The 25,993-nt window shown below is 43.8% G+C and overlaps 2 protein-coding genes across 2 annotated transcripts in view; both read left to right on the forward strand.

Moving 5' to 3' along the window:
- Positions 1 to 25,993, forward strand: part of LOC113168482 (trichohyalin-like) — a 928,554-nt gene that overhangs the window by 579,277 nt on the left and 323,284 nt on the right. The window lies entirely within an intron of this gene.
- LOC113151545 lies at positions 7,829 to 24,661 on the forward strand. Its single transcript, XM_026344470.2, has 3 exons — positions 7,829 to 7,927; positions 19,109 to 19,180; positions 22,767 to 24,661. The coding sequence occupies exons 2-3, from the start codon at positions 19,173 to 19,175 to the stop codon at positions 24,379 to 24,381; spliced, it is 1,623 nt and encodes a 540-aa protein (XP_026200255.2). The 5' UTR covers positions 7,829 to 7,927; positions 19,109 to 19,172; the 3' UTR covers positions 24,382 to 24,661.

The raw sequence follows: 25,993 nt of genomic DNA on the forward strand, positions 1-25,993 counted from the left end.
GCTGTGTGAAAACCTGCCGAAAGCTGAGACGCCAAATGTTACGAGTCTGAAAAAGAACTGTTCCAGTCGATGGAGAAGCTCAGAACCGCAGGAGAGCTCTCGTGTCAGTGTCAGACTGTGTTCGATGAGTTTGAGATAATGAGGAAACAACTGGAGGAGTTCAGAGGAAGCACAGAGACACAGACACAGACTGACTCAGCGTCTGCAGCTTGGGCAGAGAAAGAAAACTCAGCTGTGGATTCAGCAAATGAAAAGTAACAGATTGAGCTGGAAAATGACTCAGAGCTGATCTCACTCGTTCCACAGAAAGATCCTGTGGGTCAAAAGACCGAGGACTGACCTGTGAGAGTCTATGGAGAGAACAGGAGGTGTTGGTACCAAGGTGTAAAGGGACGTCTGAACAGGATCTATTGTATAAAGTCGAACAATAAATGTAAATGTCACTGTGAGTTGATTTAAAAGGTAAATGGTCTGCACTTATATAGCTTTTCTACCTAGCTGGTACTCAAAGCGCTTTACACTGCGTCTCATTCACCCATTCGCACACACACCGATGGCAGAGCTGCTATTCAGCTGATCTGACTCACCGGGGGCAACTAGGGGTTCAGTATCTTGCCCAAGGACACTTTGGCATGTGACGTGGCAGCTGGGAATCAAACCACCAATCCTGTGATTGGCAGACAACTGCTCTACCTATTGAGCTACAGCCACCCCCAATTTAAAGAAAAGAGTCTGGATGATGTTCAACATCTGACAAACCTACTGTAGAATCTGCACTCACTGTGATTCATACTTAAAGTGATTAAAGCTGTAAGTTCCTGTAGAACGCAGCATCAGCTGATGTTGATCATGTAAACAGTTTCTCATGCTGGGTGTTAAATCACTTCTGTACCTTTGCTAACACTGCACAGAAACCACAGGACAGGACACGATTCTCTGTCCTCAGACCTGCATATGAAAAGAACCAGTCTACAGGAAACAGCCACTTGATAAAGATTTGAAGTGTTGGACTTAAGAATTTATTGTAGCAGCTGATGATTAAACACAAGAATTGAAACTTAACATCAACTCAACAATGTTTTATTAGATACTTGGGAATTTAATTTATTGTGATTCTTCAAAGGCTGATTGGATGAAGTCTGTGTTAAACTCATGAAGCTCAGTGAAGACACAACAAGACGGAAACGTGCAGCTGTTTTTTAGACCAGCCGATGACCCCAGGCGACGTCATCAGTCTGTTCTGGGCTGCATCAGACTGAGCCCCCGTACGACCAGAATCAGGACCTCCAGCAGAACTCCTGCTGGGAGCTCTGGACTGTCCCACTGGTCGCTCAGCTCTTTCAGCATCTGATTGGTGGAACAGAGGAGCTCGGCCATCCAGCGCAGCTCCCCGTCCTCCTGCAGGGGAGGGGGCAGCGACTCCTCAGACCGTCCACCTGCAGACACAGAGACATGTTCCTCAGTAATAACGAATGCTGCCATCGTCCTCCTCCTCCTCCTGTCAGGGAGCATATGACTGAAGAAATGCAGAAAAATCATTTGACTTCTAAATCAGTGATGCTGCTGAGACATCTCAGACTAACTTCCTGTTTCTGTTTCCAACGTGACTGTGATGAACCTACTGGGAGCTGTGGTCCTGACTCACTCTGGTGCTCTGTTCCTCTCTGTTGTCTGCAGCTTTTCAGCTTTGACATCCCATAAAGTGAGTGATGGTAACTAAGCCAACACAAACAGTCACCTCGACACTCCACATCTCTCTCTCGCTCGGCTATCGTCCTTATTTCTGCGTCCTGCCCTTCCTGATTACCCACTTTGGGTACTCTGGAGGAACTGAGGCTGTAGTTCCAACGAATCCTTCTCATTGACTCACTGAGATTTCAGACACTTTTCACTGTGTTTCCAATTTCTCAAAAACTAGTTTATATCATTAACAAATAACCTGCTTCTCTGCTGCTGGGAATGTAGTTTAATTAACTGTCCTGGGTACAGGACCGACTGGACACATGATCTCAAACAGTCTCAGACTAATCCACGGCTTATGTTTCTGCCTCTCTTCACATCACAACACGTCTGTCTGATACTTTTTTGTCGTCATTTCATCATGCTTCACGTGACCAAATGCTCTCATAATATGAACCTCCCGTGTTCTCTGCCCTGGATGTTCATGTGGTCACGTGATTTCTGAGAATTCAGTGCAGAAATAAAACTGTAAGTTTACAGCTGAGCTCACTCACGGTCCATGGCGCTGACCAGCAGGTGAACTGCATCTTTCTGAGAGGTGGAGACGTTGGAGGGTTCGAGAAGGTCCATGAATGAAGACACGGCCTGAGACTGGGGACGGTCAGACGCTCCTGTGCTGTCCTGATCCAACTGAGGAAGGACGGGGGACATGGTGACTGTGTCTTGTTGGATTTTGTACATTCTGACTCTTAAACATGGATCTTACTGTTTGCTCCAGCAGAGTCAGAGCACGTCTGTCCTCCAGAATCTCACCGAGTGTTATCAGCAGATGACGACGGGTCGACTCAGGAAGATCCTCCAGAGGCTGCAGAAGATGTTTTTTCATCCGTATGTCTGCAGGAAACAGAACCCACACCCAGCAATGATCCATGTATCTCCACCTGTTGGATGGATTAGGAGCCCCTCCCCTCTGACTGATTGCTTTTGGCTCTTTTTAGTTCTTTTTTGTCTCTTCGGGATCATTTTGACCTGCTAGTGTGTGTTGGGCCTGTTCACTAATCCATCCATACAAACATGAACCTTCCTTCTAACTCAGAATATTTAACCTCCAGAGATGATTCAAGCACAAACAGACCTCTGTGCACTTGACGTCAAGTCTGACAGGAGTCGTCTTCTTCTGTGTTTGAGAGGAGGTTCCGCCATCCTGCACACGTTAAGATGGATCCACAGTTGTTAGTCGCATGTCACACAGTTAATATGTGATTAATCCAGAGATGGACAATATGAAAAATTATCAGAACAATAGTACAATAAGGCCAAATGAAGAACGCACCTTTATACTGTGTCACTGTCTGATTCTCGGTGGGATTCCTGGACACGAGAGAAATAGAAGTTATGGACACAGACCAACAAGGAGTTCTACCTCCACTATCCCTCTGTCTGTCTCAGCTTCAGTTTCCAGTCTCTACACAGATGTTGTGTCCTGTTACTGTTGTTATTCTCTTTTCAAACTACGACTGCTGTGACGTCTGGATGTCCTCCAGAGACTTTAAATAACATCAGTATTTCCAACAGCTGATAAAACAGAATAAACTTGGTAAAATCTTACCTTCAATCAAGGAACTTGAAGAGCAGTTGAATCAGTGTTGGTTGAGTTCAGCGTTTTTTAATCCAGAAGGATTTGATCAAATGTGAATCAGAGAAACATTTTTACAAAGTTTCCTGGAACACTTTTCTAACCTGAACTGAACAAACAGTTTGAATCAAGCAGCTGTTTCCACATCCACAGCTGTGGAGCAGAGATAAAGACGCAGTCTCCAGTTTCCAGGCTGCACAGGAAGTCACAGAATGCAGGCTATAACAGTCCACGAACCGCCCCACCCCTCCAAGATAGAGCCGGTCCTAATTCTCATTTTGTCCGGTCTGTCTCTGCCTTCCTGTTTGCCACCCTGCAACACTGCAGAGATGATGGTTCATGCCAACACAGAGTCATAAGAGCCTGAGGACTGAGTAAGAGGAGTCGTCTGTTTGGTCCAACGTGCTGCTGGAGTCTTTTCATCTGAACCGTCTCTATCTCCACTCCCTAGATGTTTACTGACCATGTTGAGCTCAGTGAAACTCTGAGTCAGTGACTGGTGGACTACAGTGAATCATCAATCTCAGTTGCTGCAGGAACATCAGAACAGGAAGGAGAAGACGCAAGGACAAATGTCCACGTGACCTTTGTTGTGTGTAGAAGACATTTTGTGTTTCTTATTACTGATGTTTAGGTGGCTACTGACATCCTCCACTCTTTCTATTGTTAGTTTGGTGTCAGACTTGAGCAGGCAGCTGTGGACTGATCCTGAAACAATGAGCACACAATGAGAATTCAGAATTCTGAGAATTCAGTGCAGAAATAAAACTGAAAGTTCACAGAGGAAACACAAAGACTGAGCTTTCCAACTTCCCGTTTCTCAGGATCATTTCACACATTCTTTGGTTTGTGTGTGTGTGTGTTTGTTTGGCTATCATTGTGAGGACCAGCATGAATTCTGAACCACTAGACTGAGGACATTTTAGTCAGTTTAGTCAGCCTTCTCACAATGAGAAGGCTGTTTAAAAAGGAATCTGGGGATAAGACTTGGTGTTAGGGTTGGAGAACAGTCTATTCATGGTGTGATGCAAACACCATCTTCAGGCTCTGTTCCTGTTCCTGTTCTGTTCTCACAGGATAATGAACAACTTGAGGAAACATCAGTATTATTACACGGCAAAGTCCACCATTTCCTTTACGTAAACCACCCTCCACCATGACACCAGCTGACTGAGATACTTTTTAATACCAAAAGTCATATTAGTCAGAAGACTTGGGACAAACTTGAGTTGGGTATGTTATATTCCCTGTATGTTCTAGTTGTATTCTAATAAAGAGATATCTTTCTAATAGCATTACCTAAATAACAAATTTAACTGTCTGATAGCCAAATTAAATTTTATTTGTAGAGCTCTTTTTACAATTGACATTGTCACAAAGCAGCTTTACACAAACAAAGAACAGTACATGAACAGTGAATGTGTAAGAATCATAATAATCAGATTGTCCCTGATGAGCAAGCCGAGGGCGACGATGGCAAGAAAAACTCCCTGAGAAGGCACCAGGAAGAAACCTTGAGAGGAACCAGACTCAACAGGGAACCCATCCTCATATGGGTGATTACATGCTATGTAGGCAGCAGGCAGTCCAGAATAACAGTTAATGTCTTTAAGTTAATGTGGAGTCCAGATAGTTATTGCAGGCTCTGGTAGACTTGTTCTAATCCTGGACTATCGAGTATTGAGTCGAGACCTCCGAGAAAGAGCTGCCAACGTCCGCCGAGACCAAGACCGACTTCATGGTAGAGTGACCAACTCCAGTCACCACACGCATCCCATTGGGGCCATACGAGGGATCCAAGCACCAAGATCTCTGACCAGAAGTGGGGCATCAGGACGAGTCACACAGGTCAGAGGTCAGAGGGTGGAACGACGTGTAGCTCGACAGAGAGACAGGAAGAGGGAAATAGAGAGGTAGAGAAAAGAGGAGAGATGGCAGTTAGTTGTATTCACAGTCAGATAAAGTTTGAGGTGAATGTATATGTAGAATAGTGCAGCAGGGACTCCGACAGGACTAATTATGACAGCCTAACTATAAGGGTGGGCCAGAAGGAAACACAGACATGAGGGCTCCCTGGGATGTAGAGCAACCAAACACTTCACCATCAACAAACCTGAGTGATCAGTGAGAGTTGGGAAGACAGCATCTAAACATACCAGTTCAAGTCAAGTCAAGTCAACTTTATTTATAAAGCACTTTTAAAACAGCAGACTGACCAAAGTGCTTAACAATTTAAAATAAAAGAACGTGATAAAAAGTGCAATCACAATAAAATTACCAACAAAACATTTAAATAAAATTTAAAATATAAAAAAAACTAAAAGGAATAAAATACAATAAAATTGTTAAAGCCAACTTCTCATACTGGGTCAACAGCCAAGGAGAAGAAATTAGTTTTAAGCTTTAATTTTAAAAACAGTCAGTGAGGAGGCCTGTCTAACTTGCAGAGGCAGTGCATTCCACAACTTAGGGCCTGCAACAGCAAATGCATCAATTATGCTTTCTAAGAATGGAGCCAAGGGGAAGCAAATACATGGAAAGCAGAGGCCCCAAAATTGAGCCCTGCGGGACCCCACACAGGAAAGGAGCAGAAGAGGACTGGATATGATCAATTTGTACACAAAATGTTCTCTCTGCCAAGTACGATCTAAACTACTCAAGAGCAGTGCCACCGATGCCTACACATTTCTCTAATCGAGAAGTCAAAATACCATGGTCCACGGTGTCAGCAGCAGTTAGGTCCAATAGAACCAAGACCACACTGTCTCCAGCATCTGTAGCTAAAAGTATGTCATTAAAAACCCTCAGCAACGGTGACTCAGTGCAATGAAGAGGTTTAAAACCAGACTGGAAAACCTCAAGTGTGCCGATTTGGTCTAGAAAATCCTTCAGTTGTACATATACAGTTTTTTCCAAATTTTTTGAGAGAAAAGGGAGTTTGGAAATAGGCCTAAAATTAGACAACACAGTGGGATCCAGGCCTGGCTTTTTCATCAGTGGATGGACTGTAGCATGTTTACAGTTCTTTGGAAAGACACCAGAGGTGAGGCTGCTGTTAATAACACCAAGAACAGAAGGTCCTAAAGTAGTGATAACCTCTTTAGAAATCGAGGTGGGACAGAATCAGTGGGGGAACCTGAGGGCTTCAAATGTTTAACAGTCTCATATAAAAACGACAGAGTCACTGGTTCAAAACGGAGAAAAGTTTGAGGACAAAATACAGAAACTGACAGGTCAGAAGCAGGTGGTGATATGAGGGCCCTGACATTGTTCACCTTATTTACAAAGAACTTAAGAAGGTTTTCACAAGGCTCCATGCAAGGTTCTACACAGGCAGTCTTCGGGGCATTAAGAACAATGTCTATAGTGTTAAACAGAACACGAGGCTTGTGACAGTTTGACAGGATGATATTAGACAGGTGTTGTCTTTTAGCCTCTTTTACCACAGTCTGATAACGACGCCAGCAGTCCTTTAGAACTTGCAAAGACACTTGCAGCTTGTCCTTTCTCCACTTTCGCTCAGCTTTTCCGCACTCACGTCTGACAGCACGAGTTGTTTGATTTAGCCAGGGTTCAGATTTAGTTTTAGGCTGTCTGGGTTTAATGGAGCCACAGCATCTATTACTGTTTGGCAGGTGGAGTGAAACCAGGAGCTGAGCTCATCTGTATCAGAACACACAGGCACTGAGATGTTGTGACTGAAGGAAGCAGAGAACTGAGCGGCAGTGGAAGGGTGAATAATACGGACACTCCAAGCAGGAGCGGGAGGCTTAAAGGTGTTACAGGACAGGCTGATGTCAAATAAAACAGGCATATGATCAGAAAACACTGCATCACAAATCCTCAAATTGGAAACAGACAGACCGTAAGTTATAACCAGGTCAAGTGTATGTCCATGTTCTTGCGTAGGTTTTGAAACACTTGAATACAACACAAACAAAGTCAGCCATGACAGATGGCAAGCCGGACACTCTGGCGCCATCTTGTCTTCACCATAATGCTCTACATCCATGAGTCCTTCCCTAAGGCAAATCTATTTACTAAAATGCTTGAATAAATAAATAGGTTTTCAGCCTAGACTTAAATACTGAGACTGTGTCTGAGTCCTGAACGCTATTTTGAAGGCTATTCCATAACTTTGGGGCTTTGTAAGAAAAAGCTCTGCCCCCAGCTGTAGTTTTTATGATACGAGGTACTGACAGGCAGCCAGCATCCTTTGATCGAAGTAGATGTGGTGGATCATAAGACACTAGCAATTCTATGACAGGAACATAACAATGGAGGGAAACTTACAACAAAACATTAGAGATTAGAGAAAAGGAGAAGTAAATGTCTTTGTATTCAAGCTTTCTACAACAATTTTATATATATACAATTTTATATTTTATAAAAACATTAAAACACATAACAAATGATCATATGAAAAGAAAATGTCTACAGTCATGCATTGACAAAATGAAATAAAATGACTCTTTACTGAAAGTGAAAGCATAGAAATAGGGTGGGGTGTGTTTGTTTTTTCCTACAGTGTTTCTGTGAAATCAGGTGACCAGCAAGTCTGTCCATCCTGCTGTGTCATCAGCATCAGATCTTCTTGAAACCAACACACAGGTAAGAGCACTTTGAAAAACTGGCAATTAAATTTTTAGATGAAGAGATAAAGATTTAAAATGCAACTATGAGTAATTCATGGGACATAACTGAACTTAATGTTTTAATACCAACAGCTGCGTGAGAGCTAAATATTGAAAGCAGGGCTCCGTATATTTTGCGACCATCCATCCATTGGAGACAGTGCTAGCAAATTTGGTCACACAGCTAGTGTGACTAGTTGTTATTTGGAATATACTATATATATATATATATATATGTGTGTGTGTGTGTGTGTGTGTGTGTGTGTGTGTGTGTGTGTGTGTGTATTGCATATGATCATCGTCTAACGTGCAACACTTGCGCAGTAAAACATTTACCTAGACCGTGCAAATATTTAAATGTTAAAGACTTTTTTTTTTCTTATTTCCTAGTTGCTGGTACTTTTAGAGACCAGTGAATCAGCGTCTTCTCTGTTATAGCGAAAATAATCTATATTTTTTTAGCTGTCAATATGTTCTAACTTATAACAAACTATTCTAAGAATGTCTCTATATGGCAATCATAAAATTTAAATTTACATCAAAGCCTACAGTATTACATCAGTAAACATGAGCAATTCACTTTACATTTTCTGTTAATATACTGTTCTTTAGGTAAAGTATGATAAAGTCGCAAAGGCATTGATGTTTAACATATCGATTAAATGTGCACAGGCATCGAATTTTGTCAACCTGAATATCCAATCTGCAACATCCTGTTTTCAGTCCGCTGCATGATACACCTTGTATTTTATTTTCCTATTTTTATTACTTTTGTGTAGATAAGTTACTAGTTTTAAAATTAAGTTCTACCGTCTCAGTTCATGTCATTCGAAAGAGTTTTATCTCCGTTTTTACCTTTGGTTTCATTCTCTCACTGATCACGAAAGACCGGTGTTCCAAATTTACGAGTGACCACGTTAACTGGTGACCAACGTCCGAATGCGTCGCCCGTTGCTGCTAGTGACGGCAGCTGTTGGAAACAGGAAGAGAGCTCGTTATCTGTCCGTGTCGATGCCGATTTGATTGTTTATCGTTGTTTTATTAAACCTAACTCGTAGCTAAAGAGTATTTCGACAAGACAGTGCAGCACTAGTCCGACGCAGCATCAACGTTGCTTGTACTGTTTTACGGGAGAGTCTGAAATCGGAGGAATTACAGCAGGAATCCGATATACCCTGGCCATATAGAGACAGTGAGACTGAAAACAGCTAGTGTCCCGTTAGGTTTGCGATTGATGCCACATTGTGATAATACGCTAAACCTCATCGCGGGCACTCAGGTCACAAGTTGATGCAGCAGCCGCTGTGACCTGGGGCTGGATGAGGGATGAGGTCATGTTGTGAACCCTCGATCCTACAGGTGGAGGTGATGGCTGAGTGGTTAAACACGCTGCAGGTCCAACATTTTCCCACCGTCGCTCACGGTATCAAATACGACACTGATCATCTTATTTCTTATACATGTTTCTGAGGGTGACTGGTACCAAAGACCATTAGACCAGCAGACAGGCGGTGTTTGATTTTAATGAGGACAGAGCAGTGAAATATACAGGAAGAGTTCCTCTTTACAACAGACCGCACAACAACAACAACAACAACGAAACAACGAACAACGTTTAAGATGTCTTTATTGTATTTCCTGGACACGACTCGTTCCTGTAGTGACCAGCAGACCAACCCTGAGGGAGAAACAGTGTCAGTGTTGGACAGAGACATTATTAGAAGCTGAAGTTGTGTGAATCCACAGACACGGTGTCACAAGTTGATGTGTCTGCTGCTGCTGTTCAGAGAGACGTGTGTCTGATGCTGTGGAGGTTGAACATGGACAAACAGACAAGCAGCATTATGCATCTGCTGGATCAGTGGTTTTCACCTCTGACCCTGAACCTTTTCCTACAATAAGAAGCGGGTTCGAATCCCGAACAAACATTGTTTTCTTAATTTATTTTAATGTAATGAAGTGCGACAGAATATTTATGTAGTTAGCATTTATTCACGTAAACAATGCCCCAAAGACGAAACGCACAGGTTTAATGTTTGAATGAAAACAGACCAAAGTCACGAAGAGATTTCCTCAGTCCACTGAGGATCCTCCGATTTCAGACTCTCCCGTAAAACAGAACAAGCAACGTTGACGCTGCGTCGGACTAGTGCTGCACGGTCTTGTCTAAATACTCTTTAGCTACGAGTTAGGTTTAATAAAACAACGATTAACAATCAAATCGGCATCGACACGGACAGCTAACGAGCTCTCTTCCTGTTTCCAGCAGCTGCCGTAACTAGCAGCAACGGGCGACGCATTCGGAAGTTGGTCACCAGTTAACGTGGTCACTCGTAAATTTGAAACACCGGAGCGTAACAGCTGCTTCATCATCATGGAGCCAGCTCCTTTGTTTACACCCGGGATCAGCTGATCTTACTGAGGACGGCCGGAGTAAAAGATCAAACTTTGTCCGGGACTTTAAACATCCCAGAGGAGATCATATTATACACAAATGGTGACAGATCTATTAATCTGTTTACGTTCCTCCATCCGCTAACGCCGCTGCTGCGTGTGACGTCATTCAGTCGGTCACCTCCAGCCTGCAGACCCAACACCCTGACGCCTTCTTTATGATCTCTGGAGACTTTAATCACGCCACCCTCAATAAGACACTTCCTACCTTTACCCAGTTTGTGAGCTGTCCCACCAGGGGGGAGAGGACATTGGACCTGATGTATGCTAATGTTAAAGATGCCTACAGCTCCACTGCCCTCCCCCCTCTGGGAAAGTCAGATCACAACCTGGTACATCTCCTCCCACAATACACACCTTTGGTTCAAGCTTCTGCCTAGTACATTTTTGTCAACTTAGCATGTGACAGCATACTTCTAGCTGCTTCAACTAATGTCCTGTTTTTTCCCTCTGCAACACTATTTTGCTGTGGTGAGTGAGGTACAGTCACTTGTTGGATGCCTTGAGCTTTCACATGTTCTTGAAACTCTCCTGTTGTGTACTCGCCCCCATTGTCTGTTCTGAGTCTTTTAACAGCTTGTCCACACTCATTTGTGAATGTTCTTTTGAATTCTTTGAATTTGGTTAACACCTCGTTCTTGTGTTTCAGGAAGTACACTTTGCAGCATCTTGAGTAATCATCAATAAAAGTCACAAAATATTTAGCTCCACCAATAGATTCAGTCTGCATGGGACCATAGACGTCACTATGAATCAGCTGCATTCTGTGTTTGGAACGAATTCCTCCAATCGACTTGTATGGCTGTTTAGACAGTTTACCTTCCACACATGCCTCACAGAAAGAAACCTCTGTTTCTGTGGAGAAGTCCACTCCGTTTACCAGATCTTTCAGTTCTTTAAGCTTGGTAGTGTGACCCAACCGCTGGTGCCATAAGCTGGTTGCTAGTGATGCACTATGACAAACAGGTAAGTCCTTCTTTACATCCAGCTGATAAAGTCCATCAGCTCTTTGTGTTCCTTTTCCTTGAAGGGTTCTGTTTCTTCCACGTATGTAACAGTGAGACTTTCTGCACTGAACTGCACTGTCTTGCCTTTCTTGATAGCTACTCCCACTGAAAATAAATTCCCCGACAGCTTTGGAACATACAACACATCATACACTGTGGCATTTTTTACATCACTTCTTTTGAAAGTCATTTTCAAGTTGACCTGTCCCATTCCTAGGGCATCAACCACCCTGCCATCACCGAGCTTCACAGACTTTGCTTCCGTGAACTCTTGGTAATTTTGAAGAATGTTGTTATCACGTCATGTGCTTTGATGCTCCTGAATCTATCAACCAGTCAACCTGTTGTGGTGTGTCAGTTGGATTTGCCTCTTTGGTGACAAAGGAACTTCCACCTTCTGCATCACCACACATCATGCTTTTAGACTTGTGAGTTTTCTTTTTGGCTTTATACTTATTTGAACCCCAGTCTCCCACATGGGAGGCGTGATGTTACCATACACTAACCAGCCACTCCACTTTTTTAATAACAGCTCCTATAGCTGATAGCTGATCAGTCAGTTCCTTCATTTGCTTCAGATTAATCGAAATCCTTTCTTCATTTCACATCAAATGTTTTTTCAGTTTATTTGCCAATGTATCTCTCTCAAAATGGCTTTTAAGCGTAGTCCACCTTCTTTTGGAGTCTGGCAGCTTGTTACCAGGTACAGCTGGGGTGTACTCACGTTCAGCACTAACATGGAGAATGCTTTCTCTTTCCATTTGGTAAACTCCACTTGTGCTTGTGCGTTAGCATCCCAGGCTAGCGCCTCAGTCTCCGCTAGCATCTGAAACTTCCATGTTGCCCAATTTTCCAGTCCGCTCAGCTTGTCTATAAACATCTTATCATCCATTGTGAAGAAAAAGCTCATAACACTGTTTAACCCACAAAATACAGTGAAAATTAGCCTTTTAGCATTCTCTGGGCCCATAACCTGATGAATTTCAACACAAGTCTCCCCGTTCTTTTTATTACTACTTCATTAAACAATACAACAACGTTCCAGCTCACACTGCCACTTACTGGGGAAATTAAAGTATTTCAACAAAAACAACAACAAACAGCAAAAACTTTGGACAGGTTGGTAGAACCAGTAACTGGACTCTGGAGATATACAGCTCCAAGGAAGAAGTTACCTGCACCTACCCAACCTCTAAGGTCATAATGAGACTGTTGAAACCCCACACCCATGTTCACATCTACTGGGAACCTTAGGTGTCCCGAGTTGGTTTGTCAGAAAGAGACCATGACGTTGCTCAATTGTGCTAAATACTGTCTTTATTTTTGTTCACATATACATGAATAATCCAATGCAGATCTGGAGAGTATGACATATACCTTCCTCGCCTCTCTGTCGCAATGTGTCATAAATCAGCATTCACTCACGCAGGTCGCTATATAGTCTAAGACATTTCTTTGTTAGTGTAAACCCCTTCACCTTGTTCCACGGCCTGTTTTGGAAAGGTTCAGTTAAAGAGCAGACAACCACAACTTCCCTTTTTCTGCAAAAGACCACACTGTTTTAACACCCCTGCTTGCACCTTTCACAGTCAAGGTCAACTGTTGTCTCAATATTCACATGCACAGCTGCACAAGCTTTCATATAAAAATATATATATTGCATAGTCCCACAGTGGGAGCATAATCTGTGGCACTTTGTACTGTATTATTTTAGGCATGGACCAATTCAGGCATGTGCTCTGGCCAGTAGCTGTGTTTGTTGGTGTCTAAAGTGCAGAAACATTTTAAACAGTCTGATTAAAGTGCTGTACACTACCATTTCTTAAGGGAGATAAGGTGTCGTCTGACTTTTTGTGTTACTATTGGTCTCACAGAACTGATGCATCAGGGCAGACAAAATGATCAAAATTAAACTATGCTGGACAACCGAAAGGCTGCACCACACGCTTCCATAATGTCTTCATCTGTTGTTTCAGCAGTTTGGTCACATGTGGGAATAGCCGACGCAAAATGTGATCGGTTGCAATCAATATATTTTGACAGGGGTCTACACGTCGCCCAACCTTAGCAGTAGGGATGACTAGTTTAACTGTGGTTGGGCTGTGGCTGGGCCGTGGCTGGTACTTTGCAAAATCTAGAAATATGCCTTGCCTACATTGTCAACAAGTTGGCCTCCCTCGTTTATCCCAATCATTACCAGAGGTGGTTGGTTGCTGCTGTTGGTTCCTCTGTAGTAGAAGAGGCAATGGAACAGTTGCTGCTGGCTGAAGTAATGGCTTCAATTCTCACACAAATTACTGGGTGAGTGCTTTTATCTGTACCTTTTCATCTCCCATGATCTCTTGTTTCAATTTATCCTTCCAACTGTCTCCTGCATGGTTCTAAGGATAGAAGAGTGGTGAATGGTATGACAAATTTCCTCAGTTTTTGATAATCCCCCATACTCTGCCTCCAATAGCAGGGCTTCCTGGCATATGGCTGACAAGTTATTTTTCTGCATGTTGACGTTGACGCAAGCACTCCCAACACAATATCAACTTTTTTAGCTTCCGAGTCTTTAGTGCCCAACAATCCTTTCCTTTCCAATCAGCATTGAAAAAATGTGGATGGCTGACACTGGCTTCTCCCTTATACTTGGATTTGGATGCTTTACTGCCCACCACTGAAGTGACTGTTAGATCACTCAAAAACTTGGTTCCTTCTTTTCCTTTAGGAAAGCTTTATTCCAGCATTCCTTATCACAATCACATTCACGGTCATGTGTTTTCACGTCTGTGGGTGTATGTGTGTTTGTGTGGTTTCTGAAAGAAATACAAAATACAAAATCAATAATATGTAGAACAATTATAACTAGCTATCAATACGTTTTCCTATAACATTAAGCATGACTGAGTTTACCGTTCACATGTTACTACGCTATCAAAAGATGGAGCTCTTACATCACAACAATTCCAACCACAATTTGCCCAAGGGGATTAATAAAGTATTAATTATTAATCCATCCATTTTCATCCGCTTATCCGGAGCCGGGTTGCGGGGGGAGCAGCTTAAGCAGAGATGCCCAGACTTCCCTCTCCCTAGACACCTCCTCCAGCTCTTCTGGGGGAACACCGAGGCATTCCCAGGCCAGCCGAGAGACATAGTCCCTCCAACGTGTCCTGGGTCTTCCCCGGGGCCTCCGCCCGGTGGGACAGGACCGGAAAACCTCCCCTACGAGGCGTCCCGGGGGCATCCGAAACAGATGCCCAAGCCACCTCAAATGGCCCCTCTCGATGCAGAGGAGCAGCGGCTCTACTCCGAGCTCCTCCCGGGTGACTGAGCTCCTCACCCTATCTCTAAGGGTACGCCCAGCCACTCTACGGAGGAAACTCATTTCGGCCGCTTGTATCCGCGACCTTGTCCTTTCGGTCATGACCCAAAGCTCATGGCTCCTTTTTCACCACAACGGACCGGTACACCGACCGCATTACTGCTGCTGATGCACCAATCCGTCTGTCAATCTCACGCTCCCTTTTTCCCTCACTCATGAATAAGACCCCAAGATACTTAAACTCCTCCACTTGAGGGAGGATCTCCCCCCCACCTGGAGGGTGCAAGCCACCTTTTTCCGGTTGAGAACCATGGCCTCGGACTTGGAGGTGCTGATTCTCATTCCAGCCCTTTCACACTCAGCTGCAAACCGCCCCAGTGCCTGCTGGAGGTCCCGGTCTGATGAGGCCAACAGGACAACATCATCTGCAAAAAGCGGAGATGAGATCCTGTGGTCCCCAAACCAGATTCCCTCCGGCCCCTGGCTGCGCCTAGAAATCCTGTCCATAAAAGTAATGAACAGGATCGGTGACAAAGGGCAGCCCTGTCGGAGTCCAACGTGCACCGGGAACAAGTCTGACTTACTGCCGGCAATGCGAACCAAGCTCCTACTCCGGTCATACAAGGACCGAACGGCCCTTAACAAAGGGCCCAGAATCCCGTATTCCCGGAGTCCCAATGTCTCCCACAGGATGCCACGAGGGACACGGTCAAACGCCTTCTCCAAGTCCACAAAACACATGTAGACTGGATGGGCGAACTCCCATGAACCCTCGAGCACCCTGGCAAGAGTATGGAGCTGGTCCAGTGTTCCACGGCAAGGACGAAAACCGCATTGTTCCTCCTGAATCCGAGGTTCGACTAGGGGCCTAATTCTCCTCTCCAGCACTCTGGCATAGACTTTCCCAGGGAGGCTGAGGAGTGTGATCCCCCTATAGTTGGAACACACCCTCCGGTCCCCCTTTTTAAAAAGAGGAACCATCACCCCGGTCTGCCAGTCCAGAGGTACTATCCCTAATCTCCACGCAATGCTGCAAAGGCGTGTCAACCAAGACAGCCCTACAACATCCAGAGACTTAACGTACTCAGAGCGAACTTCATCCACCCCTGGTGCCTTGCCACTGAGGAGCTTACTGACTACCTCAGTGACTTCGACCAGGGAGATGGACGAGTCAGCCTCTGAGTCCCCAGCCTCTGCTTCCTCAGCAGAAGGCGTATCGACGGGGTTGAGGAGATCCTCAAAGTCCTTCCACCATCCTACAATGTCCCCAGTCGAAGTCAGCAGCTCCCCACCTCCATTGTAAACAGTGTTGGCAGGAAACTGCTTTCCTCTTCTGAGGCGCCGGACGGTTTGCCAGAATTTCCTTGAGGCAGAACGATAGTCCTCCTCCATGGCCTCGCCGAACTTCTCCCAGGCCCGAGTTTTTGCCTCTGTGACCGCGCGGGCTGCGCCACGCCGATACCCATCAGCTGCGTCAGGAGTCCCACAGGCCAACGAGGCCTGATAAGACTCCTTCTCCAGCTTGACGGCTTCCCTTACTTCCGGTGTCCACCACCGAGTTTGGGGATTGCCACCGCGACAGGCACCAGAGACCCTACGGCCACAGCTCAGAACAGCCGCATTGACAATGGAGGTGGAACAAATGGTCCACTCGGACTCAATGTCTCCAGGCTCCCTGGATAATACGTTTGGGTCTGCCAGGTCTATCCAGCTTCCTCCTCCGCCATCGGATCAAACTCACCACCAGGTGGTGATCAGTTGACAGCTCAGCCCCTCTCTTCACCCGAGTGTCCAAGACATATGGTCGGAGGTCAGATGACACAACCACAAAGTCGATCATAGACCTCCGACCTAGGGTGTACTGGTGCCACGTGCACTGATGGACACTCTTATGCTTGAACATGGTGTTCGTTATGGACAAACTGTGACTAGCACAGAAGTCCAATAACAAAACACCACTCGGGTTCAGATCCGGGAGGCCGTTCCTCCCAATCACGCCCCTCCAGGTATCGTTGCCCACGTGGGCGTTGAAATCCCCCAGTAGGACGACAGAGTCCCCAGGCGGAGCACCTTCCAGTACCCTTTCCCGAGACCCTATGAAAGCTGGGTACGCTACACTGCTATTTGGCCCGTAGGCACAAACAACGGTGAGAGACCTATCCCCTACCTGAAGGCGCAGGGAAACAACTCTCTCGTCCACCGGGGAAAACTCCAACACATGGCAGTTGAGCTGAGGGGCTATGAGCAAGCCCACCCCTTCCCGCCGCCTCTCACCATAGGCAACTCCAGAGTAGAAGAGAGTCCAACCTCTCTTAAGGAGTTGTGTTCCAGAGCCCAGACTGTGTGTGGAAGTGAGCCCAACTATCTCTAGCCGGTACCGCTCAACCTCCAGCACAAGTTCAGGCTCCTTTCCACCCAGTGAGGTGACATTCCATGTCCCAGTTGCCAGATTCCTTGTCCAGGGATTGGGTTGTCGAGGCACCTCCACACACATGCGCCTTCCTGCGGGTGGTGGGCCTACGGGAAGGCGGTCCCACGTCGCTCCTTCGGGCTGCGCCCGGCCGGGTCCCGTGGGAGAGATCCCGGCCACCAGGCGCTCGTCTACGTGCTCCAACCCCAGGCCTGGCTCCAGGGTGAGGCCCCGGTGACACCAAACCGGGCGACGTACCCGACCTTGATTTTTTACTCGTCATAAGGGGTTTATTAAGGGATTTATAAGTGAGGAGAAGAATTTTAAATTAAATTCTGGATTTAACAGGGAGCCAATGGAGAGAAGCTAACGTTGGAGTAATATGATCTCTCTTGCTAATTCCAGTCAGAACTCTGGTTGCAGCATTTTGGATTAACTGGAGGCTTTTTAAGGAGTTATTGGGACAAACTATTAATAATGAATTAAAATAGTCCAGTCTGGAAGTAACAAATGCATGGACTAGTTTTTCAGCATCACTTTGGGACAGGATGCTCCTAATTTTAACAATGTTTCTCAGGTGGAAAAAGGCAGTTCTAGAGATTTCTTTGATGTATGAAGTGAAGGAGATATCCTGGTCAAAGATAACTCCGAGGTTTCTTACGGTATTTCTTGAGGCCAATTCTAAATCATCAAGGGTGAGAACGTGATTAGACATAGTGTCTCTGAGATTTTTGGGCCAAAACAGTATAACCTCTGTCTTGTCTGGATTTAGGAGAAGGAAATTGGAGGACATCCAGGTCTTTATGTCTTTTAAACATTCTTGAAGTTTGACTAATTGATTAGTTTCTCCTGGTTTCATAGATAAGTATAGCTGGGTATCATTTGCATAACAATGGAAATTTATAGAGTGTTTCCTAATAATATTGCCTAAGGGGACATATATAAAGTGAAAAGAATCGGTCCAAGCACAGATCCCTGTGGAACTCCATAGCTGACTTTGCTGTGCATGGAAGACTCATCATTAACATGTACAAACTGAAATCTATCCCATAGATACGATTTAAACCACTCTAGTGCTGTTCCTTTGATTCCAATGACATGTTCCAGTCTTTGTAATAAAATGTTGTGATCTATAGTGTCGAATGCAGCACTAAGATCTAACATGACGAGTATAGACAGTAGTCCATTGTCTGATGCTAATAGAAGATCATTAGTGACCTTTACCAGTGCTGTTTCTGTACTATGATGTACTCTAAATCCTGACTGGAAATCTTCATACAAGTTATTGCTACGCAGGTGTTCATTGGATATTGGTCTATAATTCACTAAGACCCCTTAGTCCAGAGTAGGCTTTTTGAGCAGTGGCTTGACTACAGCAAAAAGCCTGTGGTACGTAGCCTATTGGTAAAGATAGATTTATCTGATCTAATATGGACGTGCTGATAAAAGGTAAGACATCCTTGAGGAGTCTAGTCGGGATAGGATCTAAGAGACATGTTGATGGTTTAGAGGAATTAATTACTGAAATTAATTCAGAATGATCTACGGGGAGGAAGCAGTCTAAGTAGGAGCATTGGCTTACAAATTAATCTAGAGTTGTACAATCCATGCTATATGCATGGAGGATCTGATAAATTTATTCTCTAATAGTTATGATTTTATTTGTAAAGAAATTCATGAAATCATTGCTGCTGAGAGTTGAGGGAATACTAGGCTCAACAGAGCTATGACTCTTTGTTGTGATCTATATTGTCGACCTTTACCAGTGCCGTTTCTGTTCTATGATGTACTCTAAACACGGTACACAATAACACAACTTGAATCTAAAGCATTGCCCAGCCCTTTTGAGTTAAAGAAAACTAAAGACTGACTCAGACCAGAAGAAGCCCACTATAACTCGACTGTAATTTAGTAGAAGGAATTTTACTGTGTGATGTTGTGTGGTAAAGTTTCAATTCCTTTTCTTTTATCTAACAGAGAGACCAGACACCATCACCTGCTCGTCCTTCACTGTTTCGAGATCCCTGCAACTGGAATTGCCATGGCAACGTGAGTAAAAAAGTGCTAAATGCTTATTCACTGGAAACATCTGAACATCTTTAACAAAATTTGGTTAACAAACATCAAGTAAACAAATTAAGCAAAAGAAGCTCCTACTTGCGCTCCGGACCAGCTTAAATAGAGCAGACACTGCCTACACCCACACAAGTGAGCCTTCTGTAACAGTACGTTTAATGAAGTTATTGATATGGGATAAAAACTTTTCTTGAGTCTGTCAGTCCTAGTTTTGATTGACCCAAACCTTCTCTCTGATAGAGTGTCCAGGCTTTGAAGTGTTCTTGAGAATGTTCTGGGCTTTTTTGAGGCAGTGGGAACCGTGAAGTTCTTCTAGGGGGAGGAGGGGGCAACTGGTTATCCTCTTTTCTCTGAACCGCTGTGCATCTGCTGAACCAAACAAACACAGTACTTTAGGATGCTTTCAATGGAGCATCGATAAAGGACACCAGCAGCCACTGGGAGATGTTGTTCTTCCTAAGTACCTTTAGGAAGTGCAGTCTCTGCTGGCCCTTTATCAGCTCAGAGGTGTGTACACCCCAGGTTAGATCCTCCTCTATGTGGACCCCCAGGAGGTGGAAGTTTCACACAGTCCCTACTGATGTATAGTGGAGAGACCTCAGTTTTCCCCTGTCACAAGCCTAGGATCTGACTCCATTGACCACACAACACAAGAGTATAAGATAAGAAAGGTTTATTAAAATAATGCTGATAATGTAACGCTTGAATCTGAGCCGTCGGCAGGTTAGTATGGTGGTCTAGGCTAGACAGTTAGATCGAGTTTCTGGCAGGATCTTAGGTAATATTATATAGGTGTACTCACTGAAGTCTTGGTGAGTGGTGGTTGAGAGGCAGGTAGGAGTGAACCAGTGAGGAGACTGTGAAGAGTTGTAGATTGTTGAATGGTGAACTGGAAGTGGTGGTGGTTTGTTGGCAGGTGAATATGGTGGAGCTTCCAAGATGGCCGGCAGCAGAATGAAGCACGTGCAAACTGGGAGCAGAGGAGGAATGATATGTTCTGCAGAATGATAAGATAAGATAAGATAAGATATTCTTTATTGATCCCACATTGGGGAAATTCAATTGCTACAGCAGGTCAGTGCAAAAAGAACAACAGCAATGTGCAAAAAGAATGAGAGGGTGTGCAAAAATACAAAAGTAATAATGAGCTATGTTGCATAAGCACAAGGGGTTAGTGAAACACACACAGTAACAGTTCTCCAGAAATCTGAGGTGCAGAATGAGAAACAAATACAGGCTCATACACAGAAAAGTCGTCCAAGCATTAATGTCCGTAAAGCTGAAGCAGAGGTCCAAACAACAATCCAGGTCAGCACAGGTCATAAAGAGAACAGAAATTCAAAAGGCTGATAGTAATGTCACGAGACAGTCCAGGTCATACACAGGGAAATCCAACACAGAACAGAGAAAGAGGCAGAGGGGAACAGGAACAGGTCAGACAGAAAACACTCACAGAACCAAAGGGCAGAGCAGAAGCAGGTTCAGATCAGGCAGCACAAGTAGTCAGTCCAAATGAATGCTGGATAGTATGTTTCCTCAGGTTGATGTAAGACTATCTGGCAGAGTGGATAGAGGCACCTGGAGCTGAGTCATGAGGTAGGGAGGGAGAAAACTGGAGACGGACAAGACAGAGTGGGAATCATGACAGTAACATTCTGGTGCCAAACAGTGGACTGAAGGAAGCTTTTGATGGGAAGAGAAACAAACAGGTGAAACAAATTCATAATTAGGGTTCTGAAGAGTGGAGAGTTCAGGTGGGCCAAAATAAGGGCTTAAGGAGATGGCTGTAGAGCAGAGTCAAAGGAGTAAGACAAGGTGAACACAGGGGGGAGAAAGAAACAAAACCAACTGAATGCGGACGAGGTGGGAACTGAGAGGTCGAGCAACAATTTGATTGCCAAGATCAAACTTTTGTAGTTTTTAGTGTTTGTTAGTTCCTCGTGTCCCCCGCCTTTGTTAATAAATAACCCTTTTGTATTTACTCATTCGTCCTGTCCATCAGTTCCTAACAATTGTGCTTGTAAAACTCAGGAAGATGTGGGCACCTTACAGGCTGTTGTTAAAAGCTTTAGAGTCATTTCTGCTGCTAAGGTCAACTAACGGGAAAAGTGAGGCATTAGCAGCCGGATGTTGGTATAAGGCTGTTCCTGCTTTACCATGGGATTTAACATGGAGAAGAGATGGTCTGAGGTATTTAGGGGTTTATATAGGGAATGACCAGTTCACAAAGAAGAATCGGGAAGGCAGTGAAAGTAGTTGGGAGACTGGTTAAGTGGAAATGGCTGCGCTCTCAGGTCTCATACAGGGGCAGAGTCCTGATCACCAATAACTTCATTCATTTCTAAATTAACATACAGCATAAATAGATGGATGTTTGTGATTAAATAATGTCCAACTCTGTTGCATTAAGTGTTACAATAGGAATAAGTTACTAAAAGGGTCACAAAGAGTTTGTCAATGTCACCGTTTCGGCCTGGCACCAGGCCAGCCTAGGATTTTCCTTCATTTCCCTCACTTCACTCTCCCTCTGGACTCCCCCCACCAGCCCCTTCTCTCCCTCTGCTCACAGCAATCAGCTGAACATTGGACTCACCTGTGCCCACTTTCCACTACAAAACTCTCCTCAGCCCTTTTCCCTCTGTCAGTTCGTTGTCGCTCCTCAACCTGTTTCCAGCCTGTGTTCCCTGCCTGTTGCTATTCCTGCCCTCTCAACCCTGCCAGCTCCTGCTCAGCCCTGTCTGCTCCCCCCCTGGACTCTCTGGACTTTGTTACCCATTTCTCAGTGAGTGTTTTCCTGCCTTCAAGCAGTGGTTTTGTTTTATACTTTGGTTCCTGATTTGTTACTTTGTCCCACGCCATTTTGGTAGTTTTACGTTGTCACTTTGTATTCGTGTTTCCCTGCCTGTTTTGTAGTGTCGGTTGACACCCTCCTTAGTTTCCCTGGTTTTTGTAGTGTTGCCCAATAAATCCTGTGTTCCATTCATTCCTGCCTTGTCCCCCTCCTTAATTTGTGACAGTTAATATTAAGTGGTTTATTAGTACTGTTATAAACTAATCTGTAGTTTATAAGTATTTGTTATATTTGTTTGTAGTTGTTTCTTAACCAAAATTTGGATGATCTTTACAAAAGATTCTGTAAACCTGAATGTTTACAGTGGACAGTAAAATCCAGTTAGTCCTGGGACACTAAGCCATGAGCCCACACAAAGACTTCAGAACTACGGTCATCTTTTGGTTAAACCTGGCAAATTTCTACATTTACTAATTGTAAATGTAAATCTGCTGAAATGTAAAATACAGTGTTTATTCTGAAGAATAGAAATGAGAAGAAAATAGAAATAGTCAAGTACCTTTAAATTGTCCTTAAAGAAAATGTACTAATTTTCATCCACCACTGCACCAACCACAAACACTGAGCACACTCAGGTGTTATTAGAGTGCAAACAATAATTCACAAATCATATCACATTCTTCTTATGTCATTTTATGTGGCTGATGGCAATAAAATGTAAACGTGAAGTTTAAAGTTGGACTGAGCTGTGTTTTACTTTCTCCACAGGATGATTAACATCTTGTCCAAATATAAAGACATTGTGTCCAAATGTTCTCTGATCCATTCAGGATCTCCTGCTGTCTACCAGCTGAAACCAAAGAAGGAGACATTTGGAACTATGACAAGAAAAACTGTTGGTGAAAAAAACCTGAACGAGATCAATAAAACTATTTTACTAGTTGGTGAAACAGGATCAGGAAAATCTACTCTGATCAACACTCTGATGAATTACACCATGGGAGTGAAGTTTGAGGACAACATCTGGTTTGAGATTGTAGAGGATGAGAAGAGAAGTCAGACAGAAAGTCAGACATTAGACGTGATCGTGTACGAGATCTTTGGTTTTAAAGGTCAAACTCTGCCCTACTCTCTGACCATCATCGATACTCCTGGATACGGAGACACCAGAGGGATCGAACATGATGAGAGAGTCAGTCAAAGATTATTTGACTTATTTCGCTCAAATGACGGAGTTCATGAAATTAATGCAGTGGGTCTGGTGATGAAGTCAAGTGATAATCGAGTTAGTGACCGACTGAGTTACATCTTTGATTCAGCGATGTCTCTGTTTGGAAAAAACATGGAGAAGAACATCGTAGCTCTGATCACACACTCAGATGGAATGACACCTGAAAATGTTCTACAAGCTCTTGAAGGTGCAGAAATTAAATGTGCGAAAAATGAAAAGAATGAACCAGTTCACTTCCTGTTTAATAACTGTCTGAGCAGAGAGAGAACAGAGAAAAATAAGCCTGGCTTAAAGAATGCATGGGAAGTAACAGAGGAAGGGATGGAACAATTCACAAACTTCCTGGAAACATTGACAGCTCAGAAACTGACAACAACTGTTGAAGTTTTAAACTTAACTGTCAGACTGAAAGCCTGCATTCAAAACCTGCAAGAGAGAATCGAGTTCACCGAAATGAAACAGAAAGAGCTCCAAGAGATTCAAGAAGCTCTGACGAAACATGAACAAGAGATGAACAAAAATGAAAACTTCACTGTAGAAGTTGATGAGCCCTACAAGGTAAAAGAATCTATCAGTGGCGGGTGGTGGTGGCCACTCATCCCATTTTACAGCGGAGCTGTGTGCTGTACTGTCTGTGAAGAGAACTGTCACTATCCTGGATGTACAATAGCCTGGTATCCCAAAGACTGTGTGGTCATGCCTGGAGGCGGTTGCACAGTTTGTACTGGGAAGTGTCCTGTGTCAGCACATGTGAAAGAAAAGTGGATCTATGTGAACAAGATGAAGAAAGTCCAGAAGACCTTAGAAGAAATGAAAGAGAAGTATGAAAAGAATAAAGAAGAAAGTGGGAAAAAGACAAATCTTCTGGGAAATGTGGAAAAAGAGATGAGAGACCTGACAGCAGAGAAGAATCAGCTGCTTGAAGAGTCCTATCAACATGTGGTTAGCCTGGAGCAGATCGCTCTGAATGTGAATTCTCTGTCCACTCATGTCCACTTGGACTTACTGATTGAGAAGATGAAGGAGAAAGGAGACACAGAGAAGGTCCAGAAACTGGGGGAGATACAACGTGGTCAAGAGTCAAAGAAAGGGTTCGTGACAGGATTGTGGTACAAGTATGGTAAGAAAAACAAAGGAGCTGAAGATGAATAAACATCAATAAAGTGACATCACAGAAAAACACAGATCGACCCCTGTCCTCAGATCCTCAAACTGACAAAAACATCTACAAAACAGAAACTTTGTTAGAATTCAGTTAATGTGATTACTTTTCATATCCATTTAATATACTGCATGTTTCTTCTTCTTATATGTGTTTTGTTGTTTTACTGAAGCTAAATTTAAGGACAGTAGTTGACACTGGCATATTTACAGAAATGTTGATTCGTGTGTAGTAATGTTCCTGAAATGAATAAATATGTAACTGTGGGAAGATTTGTGCTGTTTTTGATCTTAAAACATTATCACATCTGAATCTTTTTTTTTTTAATATTGCTGTGTTAAAGTTTCACATTTTGCAAAACAGGACACAAAGCAAGTCGTTCAAACTACTTTGTAAAAAATAATCTAATTCTCAATGTACATGTAATGTAGGGATAAAGTAGAATGAAGGAATCCAGTTTACTGAACAAGCCGGGTTTGACCCAATCTGAAATAAAATAAATCAGACGTCGAAATCTCCTTTTATTTATTATCTAGGCTGCAATTTGATCAATTTTTATCTGTTTTATTTTATATACATACATTATATTTTCACGTCACCATCCCTGCCTGTGTTACAAACAGGCTAACAAGCAGACCCATTAGCAGAAGGAGAACAAAGAGTCAAATGTTTCAACAAGATTTATTAACAAAACATGTAACAAGAAACAAGCTAAGTTAACAAGCTAGTTAACAAACTAACTGTACTCAATCTCACAAACCGTGGATGCCAGAGGTCAGGGAAAAGGTGAATGGAGGGATCAGGAAACAAACTAGGACAACAGTAGACACACTAGCAAATGACAAACACACAGACATGGACTTAAATAGAAGACACATTAATGAGTAACACAAAACACCTGCTAAAACACACACACACACACACACCTGTCACTAAAACCAACCGAGACATGTCCCCGCAAGTAAGGGAAAACATCAATGAGAAAAAACAAAATACAGAGACTTCCAGGGACACTGCCTCAGCTGGTCGGAGGAGGAAAATGTAACAGACTGGCCCTGCACCAGTTAGTTTTAGTTTCTTTCTGTTCTTCTGACTGTTTTTCCGACTGGTCGATATCAACCCTCACAGAAGGAGAACACAGTAGCTCTGATCACACTCTTCACAATTCTTAGAAAGAGCTCGAGTTCAAAAGTGTAAAATAACAGTTGATGAGTTGAATGAGCGCATCAAACTTAAAGCGTGCATCAAAAATCTGCAAGAGAGAATCCAGGAGATCAAACTATAACCGAATAACAATAAGGAGACTATCCGTGATGTGTCAGATCTGTTTACGCCCTACACTGTCTCCTCAGGAGGAGTGTGACAGTGTAGGGCGAGTGAGGAGGTCTCGGTGTGAACCGAAGTGTTGGCTGACAGGAAGAGCGGGTGTGACGTCATGACCAAGATGGCCGACCAGCAGTGGGCACGTGGAGAAGATAGAGGAGAATGGAGATGGTGAATCCTGGGAAAGGCAGCTGACAACAGTGGAGAGAGTCCCAGAGAGTAATAACAGTTTTGCAGAAGCACAATGAGAAAATGGTTCAAATTCTTACACAGATGATG

This window comes from Anabas testudineus, chromosome 18, assembly GCF_900324465.2.
Source record: "Anabas testudineus chromosome 18, fAnaTes1.2, whole genome shotgun sequence".
NCBI classification, from domain to species: Eukaryota; Metazoa; Chordata; class Actinopteri; order Anabantiformes; family Anabantidae; genus Anabas; species Anabas testudineus.